Raw genomic sequence first — 15,849 nt, 5'->3', positions numbered from 1 at the left:
GGCCCAGTGCTGAGCCCAGCAGAGCCCTGGCAGAGCCCAGAGCAGCCTCAGCAGCCGCAGAGCCCGGCTGCAAGGAGAGAAAGCAGAAACCGCCCATCAGCTGAAGGCTCCTGTGCCCTTGTGCCAAGGCCTGCGGTGCCCAGGCCATGCTGGCTGTGCCCAGGGCTGTGCCCAGAGCTGCCCATCCCTGCTGCCTTTGGCAGCAGAGCAGGAGGGCAGGACATGTGCCCAGCCTGCAGCCTGCCACGGCACATCCAGCCCTCAGCAGCTGCCCAGAGCCAAAAAGCAGCTGGGCAGCGACTGAAGAATTCATTGCATCTGCCCCAGCAAAGGGGGAACCTTTGGTGCCCAGGCAGGCCGTGCCAGGCCCAGATCTGGGAGCATCCCCCTGCCTGTGGACTCACCTGCAAATTGGGCCTGGAGCCTGGCTTTGAAGAAGGTGCCAGAATCCAAGTCCATCATCTTCAGCTGGCCAGGCCAAGGAAGAGATTGTCACCCTTGAGGTTGTCCTTGGTGTCTCCAGCAGCAGCCCCACCTGGTACAGCTTCTCCAGGGGCTCCTTCTCCTTCCCTAAGGCCAGACCAGGCTGTCAGGGCTCTGCCCAGGGCCCCAGTCATCCATGAACCAGACAAACCAAACCAGGGGTATGGTGGCCACCAGTGCTTGCCACACCAGGTCTCCAGCTCAGCTCCAGCCCAAGAGCTGCGTGTTCCCTTCTGATGACCCCTGCTCAGAGCTACAGGCAGCACAAAACCAGCCTGGTTTCTTTGCCACTGAGTGCCAAGAGATGTGTGGAGCTGGTACTTGCTAGGCCCTGGATCCAACTGTGCACGTGGATCTCTCCCATCTTCTAGGGCAGAGGAACACCCTGCACCCAAGGATGGCAGAAAAGCTCTTCTAAAGATGGCCTGTCCGAGGGTTGCATGGACAAACACCTCTTAATGATATCCTGGCACTCTGGGGAGAGAAACCAGAAATCACCAGTCAGCTGGAGAAGTTGTCCCCCTGTTCCCGTGCCCAGGCCATGCTGGGTGTGCCCAGAGCTGGGCCTAAACTTCCCCATGGATGCTCTGTTTGGAGGAGAGCAGGAGAGCAGGACCTGTGCCACCTCCTCAGCAGCTGCCAGAGCGGGATGCCCACGAGCCCACTGCTGTCTCCCAGCACTGGGATTCCCCCCGTGCCCAGAGATGAGGATCCACCTTGAGAGAGCCATCGTGGGAACAAGATCCGCCCCCGGATGATCTCCTGGCCCCTCCTGAACGGGTGCTTGCCCATGACCAGGTGGCACAGCAGGAGGCCCAGGGACCAGATCGTCGCTGCCTCGCCGTGGTAGCGCTGGTGCTGGATCCACTCTGGTGGGCTGTAGGACAGTGTTCCTGTGGAACACAGACACAGCTCAGCAGGGGGATGCTGCTGCTCCCAGAGCCCGGCCCCAGCATCCCTGGCCATGTGGGGGCTGCCCCAGAGCCACATGGGATGAGCGCTGCCCTCTCGCCAGCACCTGGGACATGTGTACAAACTCGGGGCTGGAAAAGAAGCCACTGGTGCTGGAAGAGGGCAGCAGAAACCCTGGGAAGGCCTAACCATGACACACAAAGGAAAAACCCACTCAGCGGTGGAGAAAACCCACTCTCCTCCCCACCTGCATGGCCCCCAAAAATGTTAATAAGCCAAGGCAAACAAGGGGAGCAGAGCAGTCCAAGCCCTTCCTCACCTGCACACCAAACCATCCGGGGCACGGGGTCAGACCCCCCTCTCTGCTACCCCCATGGGGGTTTTTGTCGGGCTGGCTGCCCCAGCTCCAGCCCCAGCCCAGGCCACAGCGGGTGCTGAAGTCTGTCGGCAGGGCCGGCAGCTGGCCCCCCTCACACCCCACCCAAATCAACTCGGCTGCAGCATCAATCCCATCCCGGCTGCAATAGGGGGAAGCCCCGGTGCTGCACCCAGGCTGGGCCATGCGATGCCCAGGAGCATCCCCTGCAAGGGCTCACCTGCAAACTGGGTGTAGGTTGTGTCTTGGAGGAAGGCGCCACAGCCAAAGTCGATGAGTTTCAGCTGCCCGCTGGCCAGGTCGAGCAGGATGTTCTCTGGTTTGATGTCCCTGTGCAGGACCCCGCAGGCAGTGCAGTGCCGCACGGCCTCCAGCGCCTGGCGGAACAGCGCCCGCGCCTCCTCCTCTGGCAGGAACCCCCGCTCCGCCAGGAAACCCGAGAGCTCCTGGCACCGCTCCGGACGCTCCAGCACCAGCAGGAAGCTGTCGGGGAGCTCGAGCCACTCCAGGAGCTGAATGACAGCGGCACAGCCACGGGACACCTTGGCCAGCAGCACGATCTCCAGCGGCGCGCTGCTGCCGTCGGGCTGCGGGAGGAGCGCGGTGCCGTCAGTGGGGCTGAGGCCGTGCCGGGGCTCTGGGAGCCCTCAGCCAGCCCGGGACGCTCTGCACGCCCCGCTCAGCTCACGCCTGCTCTCCCCGCAGGGCTCCCGGTGGCTCCCTCCCTGCCGGGCCCCGGCTCCTCGCCGCCCGGCCCGGCCCGGCTGCTGCCGCTGGCCCTGCTCACTCACCAGCTCGCCCCAGTGCTGGATGCGATCCCGCGGCACGCGTTTGATGGCCACCTGCGAGCGAGGGAGAGCAGCGGGCTGAGCTCGCCGCCCGTCCTGCCCAGCCCCATCCTCCGCCCTTCTCCTCCTTGTCCGCCTTCTCCTCCTTCTCCTTCTCCTTCTCCTTCTCCTTCTCCTTCTCCTTCTCCTTCTCCTTCTCCTTCTCCTTCTCCTTCTCCTTCTCCTTCTCCTTCTCCTCCTTCTGCTTCTCCTTCTCCTTCTCCTCCTCCCCCCTCCGCCCGCCGCCGGCCCCGCCGCTCACCGGGGCGCCGTCCGAGAGCCGCGTCCCCGAGCAGACGCTGCCGAAGCCACCGCGTCCCAGCAGCGAATCCACACAGTACCGCTCCTGCAGGGCCTCCTGCGCCTTCCCTGCGGGCGAGACGCGGCTGTCAGCGCTCGGCCCGGGGCCAGCAACGGCCCCCGAGCGCCCCTCGAGCGGCCCGGGCCGGGCATCCCCACCCTCTCCGGGCCCCGGCGGCTCGGGGCCGGCGGCCGCGCTGCCGAGCGGCGGAGCTCGGGCCGGGGAAGCCGCAGCGGAGGCGGCGGGAGCGGCCGCCCCGCGTGTGTCCTCCGCAGGCCCCGGGAGGAGCCGGGGCCGGGGCCGGGGCCGGGGCCGGGATCGGGACGGGACTTCACGTCGCGGCCGGGGCCGGGCTCGGGCCAGGCGGAGCCGAAGGGCAGCGATGCCGCCCCCGCACCAAGCACTGATGCCCGCCCAGCAGCGCCACCGCCAGCACGGCCAGAGCCGGGCGGAGGCCAGACAACGGTGGGACGGCCGGGGCCGGGCACGGGGCAGCCCCGCCCGGGGCCGGGCACGGGCCGGGGGCATGGCCCGGCCCGGCAGGGGAGAGGGAGGCGGGGAGAGGAGAGGGACGCCGGGCAAGGGACCCCGGAAGAAGGTGCCCGACAGCGGGAAAGAGAGAGAAAGAGGAAGAAAGAGAGAAAGAGAAAGAGTGCTCTCGAATATCCGTTTTGCTGCTGCCGCCGCTGCCGCTGTCACCGCTGCCGCTGCTGCAACTGAAGCACCGGGGCCGTTCGTCCCCGTGTTCGTTCCCCGCTCGCCCCACGAGCCGCACGTTCGAGCCCCGCGCGCCCTGAGCACAGCCCCTGAGTCTGTCCAAACACGGGAACTTTGCAGCCTTGAGCCCAGATGCAGAGCCCTGACTCCTGCACACTGGCACAGCAATCCCCTCACTTGCTGCTGTGCATTGGCCTGGCTGAGGGTCAAACACTGTCGGGACACCTTCCCTTGGTGTAGGATTCCTACCTGACTCCAGCACTGCACTTACAGCTCCAGTGTTGCCTTCCAGTAAAACCAGGGGAAGGAAAACTCTGTGTGTGGCTCATGGTATTTTCGAGTGTCTAAAAATCACTAAGTCACCGATCTTAGAGGTGCGGTGCATCTGGAATTCCTGGGATGGAGAAGTAGTGCAACATGGAAAAGGGGAGCATAGAAATAAATAGAGGAAAAGATCTTGGATTGTTTCTTTCATTTTCATTTCACTTCTGGAAAGCTGTTTCAGTTTTCCAGGAATCTTCTCCTGTCTCTCTTCCCAAGAATGTCTCATGGAGAACAAGGTCAAGCTTCTGTCACAAGATTTGCCAGCAGGAAATTATGCCACTGGTGAAACTTTCATGATGACTGTTTGTGCTGGCTTAGGGCAAATTTGGGGAGGAAACCTCCAAAAGGGGTCTGGTTTGCGGAGATAGCCAAAAACTCCACAACTTTGTGAAAGTTGTAAAGCCGGTATGTTTATTATTACAGTGCTGGATGCATGCAGAGATTACTCTTCTTAAAAGGCATGCGTACCTCTGGGAACTTCAGGTTCCTTTTTATCCCTCTCAAATACATATCCATACAATTTCACAATAGGTTCATACATATTCATTTTTACAAATTTCGCGTGACATTTGCCACTAGTTCTTCTTTATCAGAAAGAATTCTTAGGTCAGGTTGACCTGCTTTCACAGCAGTCTCTCTGTCTCTCTTTATCACCCTCTGTCCTGTCCCGTCCCCCCGCCCCTATCTCTGTCCTTCACTGAATCAGATTCCCTGAGCCTAGGCTTTGCAGTCAGGCTACATAGCTATGTTTTCTAACCACAGACTCAAAGATGTACATTTCACCTAAATCAAAATGGATTTCTACTCTGGAAAATTTCTACTCTGTCTCAGAAGCACTCCTCCCTCCGCTCCTCACACGCTGGCCCTGTCTGGCGTTCCTCATCCCTTTCCCCACTGCTCTCCTGCCATTCCCCTCTGCTAGATGGCGGACAAAGCTGCCTTGGACAGCAAAGTCAATTGCAGCCAGTGTGAAGAGAACATGAAGGAGCTGGATGAGAGGATGCAGGAGTTGCAGAGCCAGATTTCAGGCCAGGAGCAGCACTGGAACAATACGCAGCAGCAGTTCAGTGATGCAATTGAAGACAAGGTGAGGGGTACCTTGTCTCCACCACGAGGAACTGGCACCTTTGGGACTTGACAGCCTGAGGCAGCATCCCTCTGAGGATCCCCCTCCCAGCTTTTCCCTGGAGAGCTCCATGTCACATCCTGGAGCAGCTGGCTGAGGCTGTGCACCTGTTCCCAGCTGGATCGCCTGGAGCTGAAGACTTTCCGTAAAAACCGGGAGGACTCCTGGAACAGGAACATGGAGGAACTCGAGGATAGGCTGTTGCGTGAAAACGCTGCTGGGATTAAGAAGTGAGTGCAATGGAGATTCTGATGGCTTTGGGGACAGCGATGGCAACTGCTCCTGCCAGGCAGGGCTGTCACACACCATGCCCCTGAGCTGGGTCGTGCCCTGCCCTCCTGGCCGTGCACACGGGGGAGCTTTGGTGCCAGAGAGGGACTGAAAGCGCTGCAGGAGCTGCTTGGGATGGTGGCATGGGTGCCTGTGCCCTTCACCTGGCATCAGCCAGCACCTTGGGGATGGGGAGAAACAGGCTCAAGAGCCCACGGTTCACCCTGCAATGGCCGTGACCCTGTGCAGTGAGCTGCCCAGCAGCTGGCTGCTGCAGGGAGCTGCTGCCTGTGTGCTGCAGGGCTGTGGCCCCAGGAGCTCAGCCAGCCCTCTTCCCTCACCCTCCTTAGGCAGCTGCCAGTCCCTTTCTCGTGCCTGTCCTGTGACCGCATGCTCAGCGTGCAGGTTCCTGGCCAGTGAGTAGCACCAGTGCCTCGGGGGCAGCGGGGCTGGCATGGGGGGAGATGGGTGCCAGCAGTGACCCGCTGTGCTGGCACAGGGGGACGGTGTCTGCTTGGGAGGGGCTGATGTGGGGAGCCCCCTCGGCAGCCCTGCCCATCAGCAGGGGCTGTGGGGGCTCATCCCAAGGGCTACAGGCAGCGGGATGCCATGGGCTACAATCCCATGGCTTTGGGGGGGGCTGCCTCCAACAGGAACAGGTTCTTTGTCCCCTGTCACACACCTGTGACTCCTGCCCTCCCCAGGTACTCCGAGACACTCCCATATTTGCAGCTGATGCCCCCCAGCAAGGGGCCACCGCCCAGCCAAAGGTGAGGGCCCTGAGGACACATCCCCAGCGCCTGGGGTGCAGAGCAGCCCTGACACAGCAAGGAGGGCTCTGCACCTGGGCTGGGGCAGAGCAGCCAGGGGGGATGGGGCAGGGCAGGGGGGCAGAGGGCAGCTGTGGAGGGCCAGTGCTTGCCCCAGGGCTGGGGGCTTTTGCATTCCTTGCCTTGCACTGCCCTGTCTGGCCCATCTCTCTGTCCCAAGGCTGCTGAAAGCACATCTGATGAGCTGCGTCTGTTTGCAGTCTGAGCTCAGGCTTGGAGGGCTGTTGGGGAAGATGAAACAGGAAAGCCTTATAAATATGATTGCCTGGCAAAAGATTTTGAGAATATGGAAACTATAAGTGAGATTAAAATGAAACCAAGCTTCAAGATCCCTTAGTTACTGAACAATGGGAAAACAATGGTGTGGCTGGCTGAAGGTAATCTTCTTTTGATGAAACAAGACCTTCTGCTTGCAGACTGGTCCAAGGGTCCGAGCAGACCCTGCCAGCTTGGCAGAAGGGGTCCAAAGAGTAGTTTTTAGGGTTTAAAATGTAGCACAGTATGGTAATGTAGTGATTCTTACAGGCTGCATGGAAATGCTATAGGATTTGTATGTTGTACTAGAGTGGTTAAATGAGAATCAGAATATTCAACACAGAAGATGATTTATTGTATTGTAACGGGAACTTAGCTCTTACTTTTCTATGCTCTTACCTCTTAGCTCTTACTCTTACCTCTTGTCTCTTAGCTCTTGCCTTTTATCCTCATACCCCTTTTACTCTCTTATGCTTTTGCTCTCTTACGCTCTCATCCTCTCTACCCCTCTCTTCTCTCAGGCCTGCTCTGAGCTGTGGCTGGCAGCTCCAAGCAGGGCCCTGCACCCACGCCCTTTGCAATAAACCATCCACAACCTGGCTTCAGAGATCTCTCGTCTCCATTCGTCCCAACCGTGCTACCCCTGTCAATCCTACAGACGGGGATTGGGTACCTCCTGTGAAAGGAGTTCCCAAAACCAATCCCTGCAGCTGGGACAGCCCAGCTCCTGCCAGTTGGTGTCCTGTGCACAGGGACCTGCCTGGTGCCATGGCCAGCACACCGGGCCATGGGGACAGAGCCAGCAGATCCAGCCTGGTGGGATGGGCTTGGGGCTCCTGCAGCAGGTGGACAGGACATGCCCCTGCAGGCAGCACTGCCAGTGCCCTCCCTGGCACAGCAGGGTGATGTGGTGCATCACATCAGGTCCTGCATGCCACAGGGCTGGGCACTGAGTGTCCTGTGCCCCATCCCACAGGAGGCCGCTGGTCCTTGCCAGTGTCCCCCATGTGCTGTAGAGCTCTGGGGACCATCAGAGCAGCAGCTCCACGATGCAGAACATCAAGGCTTCCCCACATACAAGTGCACAGCTGCAGCGTCTCCTGGTACACAACAAGGTAGGTGTGATGAAGGTGGGGACACAGAATGGTGACTGAGGCTTTATGGCATTGCTGACTATCCAGGGGGAATCTGTGCCTTCAGTCTCCAGAGAGACCTGAGTTGGATTATTGGGGTGTGCTGGATTGGGTCCTGCATTGCAGCCAGCTGCCCTCTCCTCCTCAACCCAGTGTGACCCTGCTGCACGGTGATGGACACATCTCGAGGGGCCGTAATGACCAGCATCGTACAGCGATCAGGACACAGGATGCGTCAGGTATGCCTTGTCAGGCCAAGGGGGTCAATGACGACGGGGGCTGATTATCTGCAGGATGCAAGCTGGGGGATGAGTAGGGCTCTGTGTACAGAGCTGGGTAATGTGGCATGGGTATTTTGCATCTGGGGTAAGAAGGAAGGGGCAGAATAGAGCAGGAGGACTGGCACATGGGACAACTGAGCTTGGAGCTGGAGTAACATGGGAGAATGGCCATGCCCAGTGTGGGACAAGAGCTTGAGTCCTGGTGCGCTGGGGCCAGCACCTGTGGCAGCTCACCCTTGCCCTTCACACCCAGGCCCTGCCGCCTCAGGAGAGCACCGGCCAGGCACAGCTCCTCGACAGGTCTCATGGGCCCCAGGGCTCGAGCAGCCTCTGCAGCCTCGCCAGACATCAACAGCCCCCGGCCAGCTGGAAAGGACTCAGCGCCCAATGCTCGACCTGGGACATCTTGTCCAAAGTGAGAAACGCCTGTGACAATTGTCATAAGAAACTTGACTTTTTACTTGTATATAGTTATTAAGTTAGTTGTATATAGTTATTAGGTTAATAAAAGCTGTTAAAATTATAGGCAGAGCCTTGTCTCACAGCCTGTCTCTCCCCGGGCTCCCTGGTGCTCCTTCAGCTCCTTCCCCCCTGCTGTGGCTCTGCCCCCGGGCTGAGCAGATCGAGCCCCGGGCCGGGCCCTGAGGCCGCTGCTGCTGCCGCGGCGCCTGCGGGGCAGCCCTGAGGCTCCGGGCCGGCTGTGGGAGCAGGAGCAGCGCTGCAGAGCCCGCGGCCCTCACGGGCTGCGAAGGCACAGGCAGATGGCCGTGGGGCCCGGCCGGCACTGCCGGCGCTGCTGCTCTCGGCTGCCGCCTGCAATCCTTACAGGCAGCCCTTAGGCCGGCTCAGGAGCCGCTCGGAGCCGTGCCCGAGGGCTGGCCCCGACCCCCGGCCCCCAAGGGCACTTGTCCCTTCATCTCTGCACTGCCACGTTCCAAGCTCATTTGTCAGCTTCCTCCTGCCCTTCCTTTCTGCGGGGCAGCATTAGGGGCTGGCCCAGCGGCTTTCCTCCCGCACGGCTGCAGCCCCTTGCCCACAGCTCCCTGGCAGGAGCCAGAGCTGCTTTGCAGCCCGGCACCCCCGCCGTGTCCCGCAGCCCGGGCCGGCTCCTGCCCGCTGCCGGCGAGGCCCGGCAGCTGGGCCCGGCCATCCCGGGCCAGAGAAGCTCCCTGCCCGGGGGAGCACAGGGGGACACGGGGGGATGTGAAATACAAAGCTGTGTGTCGTGTCAGGTACAGACAGGCAATGTGTGTATTTGTGATTGCGATATGTGTGGAGACCGACAATGGGACAGTTGTGAATTCTAATAATAACTGAGGAAAGTAAAGCATGGAAGAAGTCCTTTGAACCCATCTTTTGTTTGCAATTAACCTTGGTTGATTTAGGAGCATTGGCATTAAAGCATAAAGAATGTTGCTTCTTGCTTGTAGTTAATTCTTAAAGAGTTCTGCAATAATAACCTTTTGAAGTATAATTTTAGAACATTGCTTGTATCCTTGAAACTATAGCTTTGGAATATATATAAAGGAAACATGCTTATCTCATGCCTTAATAAAGCAGAGAAAAACAGCTTGAGAAAGGAAGATGAACATCACCTCAAGGATTTCTAGTTTCAACCAAGGGAAGCTGGACATCACTGTTGTTAGATTTATAGTCTTTGCAATTAAAAGGAGGACCCACATCTGGAAAGCTGGACCTCACCAGATGGGATTCGTCTTTCTTCTTTTGGAAACCGGACCACCACCATCTGGGGATACTCCTTTCTGGGATATATCCTGAGAAAAGCTAAATCATAATAGTACATAGAATTGTGACGTAAAAATTTGGAATAGAAACTGCTTATGAGTAAGAATTGGAATAGAAACTTCTGAGAAAGCTGATGAGTACCCCTATAAATACCTGTAAGCCTCACCTATTGGTGTGCAGTTGGAGGGAAAACTTCCCCCACTGTACCACGCACTGTATTGCTCATACTTTACCATATTAATTAATAAATTGATTGCTGCTTGAATATTGGCCTAGTCAAGCTTCTTATTTATACCATCCATAACTGTAAAAGGAAAACTTCCTGCTGAACTCAACAAGACTAGAGGGAAATCAAGGCAGAGCCATGGTTTGTCAGGACTTGCTGCATCCTAATGAGCCCTGTGATGCATTTGGAGCTGAGCCCTTGAACCTCAGGGCCTGAGAGGAGATTGCACAAACCTTTCCAGGAGTCAAAGTCAGAAGAAAACCCCAAAGTGTCTCAAAGCATGAATGGGTCCCACTGAGGTCCATCCCAACACAGGTTCCTCATGGACTCCTTGGAGGAGAGAACTGAAGGCCAGGATGGCACAAAAACTTCTCAGAGACTCAGTGCGGAAAGGAGAACCCAAAGTACCTTAAAAAACCTTGAGTATCTCAAAGCATTAATAAGCCACACTGAGTGTCAGTGCAAAGCTCTCAAGGGATTCGTTAAAGCAGATAATTGGTGTCCATGATTGCACAAACCTCTCAGAGACTCCAAGACAAAAGCCAAACCCAAAGTCCTTTGAAAAACCTGCAGTCCCTGCAGGGAGCATTCAGGAGCCCCCAGGGCCATTGCTGAGCAAGGCTCCCCAGGGACTCCTTCCAGCAGATCCTTGAGGCCACTGGGATGTGGGCTAGGGGGGGATGCTGAGGGCAGGACAAGGGGCTGACAGTGCCCAGCCTGGCTGGGGCTGTGCCAGGAGGCCCCAGGGCCTCAGGACAAGGTGTCTCCTCCCAGCCCTTGGTGGCACAGATCCTGCTGTGCCCCAGGGCACCAAGACTTGGCTTCTCCTTGTCCCCACCGGTCATCACTGCCTGCAGTTCTCTGCTCTGCCTGGGGCCTGGGGACACTTGCTCAGTTGTGTCCCTCAGTGGGACCCATTAAAAGTCCAAGAAACTTTGGAGTTGGATTCTGCCTTGGAGTTCTGGAGAGGTTTCTTCAGCTCCCTCTCAGGGACTGATGTTCAGGGCCTGAGCACAAAGCCCCAGAGGCTGATTAAAGTCCTTGTGCTGTGTCTGTGCTGCTGAGCTGGGCTGGGCTCCTGGCACAGAGGCAGCTCCTGGTCACCAAGAAGAGCTTCAAAAGCACATTTCTCTTGATGAGCAGCTCTTCTGCCAGCCCAGCAGGGCTGGGGCACTGCCTGCAGCCAGCCCGGGCACAGCACAGAGGCACAGAGAGCTTCAATCAGTCGGGGCTGGGAAGGGGCTGAGAAGTGCCTGGGGCACAATCACTGCCAGCCCTTGGCACAGGAACCTCTGGCTGCAGGACAATGCAGCTGCAGCTCCTGGAGCCATCTCCTCAAGCTGGAACATCCCAATGCCTGCAGAGCCTGTGAGTACAAGTCTGAGTATTTCTGGTGCAGGGGAGGTGAAATGCTCATGAAGCTCTGACATGCTGAGGGGTTCTGGTCAGTCATATAATATTTCCAAGGCAAGAATTTTATAAAAATGAGGAAATATCCTAAGACTTTGTATTCAGTTTCCTTCTACTGGAGAATGGCAGGGAGGGGTGTGGCTGCATTTCTCTTCACAGAGAAAAGCAAGGCACAGCTTCCCGAGGATATTTTCTGGGAATTGAAGTGAGGAACCTCAGAGAAAGGAAAGTCAATTCTTATCTCAATTGATTTTCCTCTTGTTGTGCACAAGTGGAATGCATTTTGGAAGATAGTTTACCTGAAGGGAATCGGTATTAGATTCTGGTGTGAGTGTTTTGATTCATTGACCAATTGAATTCACATGTGTCTGTTTGGACTGTTGGCTGACAGTCATGAGATGCTATTCAGTAGAGTGGAGTGCTTGTACAGATTCAGTGTAATATAGTGTAGAAGAATATATTATAATAAAGTAATTAATTTGCCTTCTGATATCAATAGAGTCCCCTCATCATTCTTCCCTTTGTCGGGGTTGTCTTGATTTTACTATAGAGGGGTGTTAAATATTAAAGTCTAAATATGAAATATGAATTATGAATTTTGAAAAGTGCCTGAGAGATCCACACTGTTACTTTTAGTGATCAATAGGTTCACAGGAGATCCCTAATGTGCTCTCAGCCACTCTGCCCATGGACAGCAGCAGCATCACCTTTGCTGGAGCCATCAGGCTCAGTCTGAGCTGTCCTTTCTCCAAGCTGCAAACAGAACCTGTCCCCAGCCAGTGCCCTGCAAACAGGCAGGGTTCTGTAGGGCCAAGGAGAGTGCACAGAGATTTGGGGTCTGTGAGTGCTGGCAGGGAGAGATCAGGCACAGGGAAACACCTGCAGGAGGAAAATCTGCAGGAAGCAGAGAGAAGATCGGGCAATGAGAGAAAACAAACCCCAGCAATGCTGTGGCAGGGAGAGTTTAGAGATGCCCACAGGAGCCCCTCCAGTGCAGCCCCTCCCTCTGAACAAGCCCCCTCCCTCCTGTGCCCCAGCCAAGCCTCTGCCCTCAGGGCCGGGGCTCCAAGGCGTGCAGCCCCTCCTGTGCAGGCAGAGCTGCAGCAGAGCTGTGGGGCAGCTCTGCAGCCCCGGGCCCAGTTCCCTCTGCAGAGCACAGGGCTGTGGGGCAGCTGCCCGGCCCTGGGGGCTCTGGCAGGGGGCACAGCTGGCTCAGGGTGACGCTGTCCCCAGTGCCCGGCTCTGGGCAATGCTGTCAGTGCAGCCAGGGAAGGAGCTGCATCTCCCACAGTCCAATGCCATCAGAAGGACACTTGGAAGTGTCCCTGAGATTTCAGTCCAAGCTGGGAGCTCCAATCCAGGGTGCAAACCTGTCCTAGAGCATCTCTGAGTTATGAGATTGATGGGCAAAGGCAGAGGTGTTGTGACACTGAAAATGCTGCTGGGTTGAAATGAGCAATGTGAGTCCTTGGCTGCAAATGTGGAGCTGGGCTGTGCTGGATCCATCTGCTCTCAGCAGTGCCTGGTGACATTTTAAAGGGGGAGCATGGGAAGGTGATCACCCTCCACCTGAGCAAGGTTAAAACCCAGAGAAATTCTGAACAGGTCAGAATGTCAGACCATCTCCCCTCACTCTCCACTCATCACTTCGCCTCACAGAACTTGCTCTGTTTTCCAAAAATGCAGCAGAATTGCTGAGCGTTTCTGATATCCAAGAATATCAGGAGAGACATGGGGGGAGCATAAAAAGAAAACCCCAGATCTTGAGAATACTAAACACCATGTCTGTGTGTTACAGAGGAGGGTATTTGGGAAAAGGCTTTGATTTCGGTTACAGGTATCTGCTCCAACACTTCACTGTCCTTTCTCCATGAACAGGTGCCCATTTGCAGCCCCAGCAAATGTCCAACAGCAGCTCCATCAGGCACTTCCTCCTGCTGGCATTGGCAGACATGCAGCAGCTGCAGCTCCTGCACTTCTGCCTCTTGCTGGGCATCTCCCTGGCTGCCCTCCTGGCCAACGGCCTCATCACCAGCGCCGTAGCCTGCGGCCACCACCTGCACACGCCCATGTTCTTCTTCCTGCTCAACCTGGCCCTCACTGACCTGGGCTCCATCTGCACCACTGTCCCCAAAGCCATGCACAATTCCCTCTGGGACACCAGGGACATCTCCTACACCGGATGTGCTGCTCAGGTCTTTTTCTTTCTCTTCTTCATCTCAGCAGAATTTTATCTCCTGACTGTGATGTGCTACGACCGCTACATGTCCATCTGCAAACCCCTGCACTACGGGACCCTCCTGGGCAGCAGAGCTTGTACCCACATGGCAGCAGCTGCCTGGGCCAGTGGCTTTCTCACTGCTCTCATGCACATGGCCAATACATTTTCCCTGCCCCTGTGCCGTGGCAATGCCCTGGGCCAGTTCTTCTGTGAAATCCCACAGATCCTCAAGCTCTCCTGCTCAGAGACATACCTGAGGGAATTTGGGCTTCTTGCTTTTACTGCTTTTCTTTTTTTGGGTTGTTTTGTTTTCATTGTTTTCTCCTATGTGCAGATCTTCAGGGCTGTGCTGAGGATCCCCTCTGAGCAGGGATGGCACAAAGCCTTTTCCACCTGCCTCCCTCACCTGGCCGTGGTCTCTCTGTTCCTCAGCATTGGCACATTTGCCCACCTGAAGCCCCCCTCTATCTCCTCCCCATCCCTGGATCTGGCCCTGTCAGTTCTGTACTCAGTGGTGACTCCAGCCCTGAACCCCCTCATCTACACCCTGAGGAACCAGGAGCTCAAGGCTGCAGTGTGGAGACTGTTGACTGAATGGCTTCAGAAACATTAAATGGCTGGCCAGTGTTGGCAAATCAGTTGTAATAAAAGTCATCTTTGATACTTCTTGTTGCTTTGGTTGTGGCGTTTCTTCCTTTTGTTTTAGTTTTTTCATATTGTCCACAAATAAATGTCAATGTTTCTGCCATTTCTCATTTTGTTACTCTCCTCCTTCCCTGTGGCCACAGACTGTGTCAATGAGGGGCTGTGCTCTCGGTGGCTTTAAGGGAACTAAAGGATCACCCAGAAGAGTTTTCTGCAGAGATGCCCTTTTGTTCCCTTCTCTGGAGCTGCAGCAGCAATGTCTGTGTGCAGAGCTGGGGCAGATCAGTGCTGGCCCAGCAGCTGTGCCCAGCAGCAGCAGCAGCAGCACTTGGTGTTGCCAGTGCTGCTGCCGTGGCCCTGCCCCGCTGCCCTGGTGGCCCTGGTGTTGCTGCAGGGCCTGAGTGCTCTCGGGGCCGGGCACAGCCCTGGGGGTGGCAGTGCCGGGGCTGCAGCAGGGACAGGCCATGGGCACTGCTGGGGCAGCGCTGACGCCTCAGGCCAGGCCCTGGGGGCTCCAGGCTCCTTGCCCAGGCTCTCTCAAGAACACGGCCAGGCCAATGCTCAGTACAGAAACCCCCGTGAGCAGCCCTAGGCTGGCCGTGGGCAGGCTAGGGGCAAACAGCATGGCTGGGACAATGCAAGGGCCCTGGGGCAGATGGGAAGGAGCAGCAGAGCAGGGGCTGATCCATCCCCAGTGCGCTGCACAGCCCAGGGCAGCGTCCCAGAGCGTCCTCATGCAGCTGCCAACAACATCCCCCCTCTGCAGCCCTGGCCTCTCCCCCAGCTCACACAGGTGCCCCATCCTTGCAGGCACAGACACGGCAGCACTGGCTCAGCAGCCCCAGTTTGCATTGCACACAGCAGGGGGAGCACCCCCATGCTGTTGCTGTGGGGACATGAACCTGAGGGAGCACAAATGCCATCAACCCCTTGGGCCAGCAAGGGCTGGGGGACACCAGGGAAACCACTCAGCTTTGTCCTGGTCTCTGCAGTCAGCCAGAAAGTTTGTTCCCATCAGCTGGGAGTTTCCTGTGCCACTGCAGACGCTGTTGCTCAGAGCCAGGGCTGCCTGGCAGCCACCCCCAAACTGCCCTGACCATTTCCTTGGTTTCTCCTTTGCTTTCTCCACTCTTCCTGCTACAAATTTCTTCCTCTAGCCCAGCCCTGTTCCCTCTCCTGCAAACTGCCCATCCCTGTTTGCCCTTTCCTCTCTGGCCCCACTCCCCATTGCAGTTCCTGACTTGGCCCCATGGGAACGTCCCTTGGGCAGCAGGATCATCCTACAAGTGCTGCAGGAATTGTCTGCACGCTCCTGCAGTGCCTGGTGCTGCTCCCTTGCCAGAGGCACCCCAGGCCAGGGGTGCACATCTGAGCTGCTGTGTCTGGCTCTGGGGCTCCCTGTTCTGGGCAATGAGGAGGAGCTGCAGAGGCTCTGCAGGACTGACAGGATGGGCTTTGGGGCTGGCAGGAGAAGCTGAGGGACCTGGGCTGCTGGAGCTTCTGAAGAGGAGGCCCAGGGCTCATCCTGCAACTGCTCCAAGGGTGGTTCCAGAGAATCCCAGAATGAGCAAGGCTGGAAAAGACCTTGGAGATCATCAAGTCCAGCCTGTGCCCTGACATTGCCTTGTCTCCCCTGAGCCTCCTCTTCTCCAGGATAAACAACCCCAGCTCCCTCAGCCGCTCCTCACAGGACTTGTGCTCCAGACCCCTCCCCAGCCTTGTTGCCCTTCTCTGGACCCGCTCCACCCCCTCCATGTCCTTCCTAA

At 57.2% G+C, this 15,849-nt stretch overlaps 1 protein-coding gene and 1 pseudogene across 1 annotated transcript; one reads left to right on the top strand and one right to left on the bottom strand.

Annotated features, from left to right (window-relative positions):
• Positions 1-850: 850 nt before the first annotated feature.
• Positions 851-4,402, bottom strand: LOC118700540 (serine/threonine-protein kinase pim-1-like). Its single transcript, XM_036405076.2, has 6 exons — positions 4,387-4,402; positions 2,861-3,711; positions 2,563-2,613; positions 1,992-2,358; positions 1,200-1,376; positions 851-957 (listed from the first exon to the last, which is right to left on the bottom strand). The coding sequence occupies exons 1-6, from the start codon at positions 4,400-4,402 to the stop codon at positions 851-853; spliced, it is 1,569 nt and encodes a 522-aa protein (XP_036260969.2).
• An 8,685-nt stretch (positions 4,403-13,087) lies between these two features.
• Positions 13,088-14,051, top strand: LOC118700539 (olfactory receptor 14J1-like; annotated as a pseudogene).
• The last annotated feature ends 1,798 nt before the right edge of the window (positions 14,052-15,849 follow it).

Source organism: Molothrus ater, chromosome 31, assembly GCF_012460135.2.
Source record: "Molothrus ater isolate BHLD 08-10-18 breed brown headed cowbird chromosome 31, BPBGC_Mater_1.1, whole genome shotgun sequence".
Lineage (NCBI taxonomy): Eukaryota > Metazoa > Chordata > Aves > Passeriformes > Icteridae > Molothrus > Molothrus ater.
Note: the sequence above shows the minus strand (reverse complement) of the source record. Positions and strands in the feature narration are given on the sequence as shown.

Coding starts and splice junctions, on each gene's coding strand:
- LOC118700540 (XM_036405076.2), bottom strand. Junction 2,359..2,562: donor TCCAGCACTGGGGCGAGCTG/GTGAGTGAGCAG, acceptor CTCCTCCCGCAG/CCCGACGGCAGCAGCGCGCC. Junction 1,377..1,991: donor AACCTACACCCAGTTTGCAG/GTGAGCCCTTGC, acceptor TGTGTTCCACAG/GAACACTGTCCTACAGCCCA.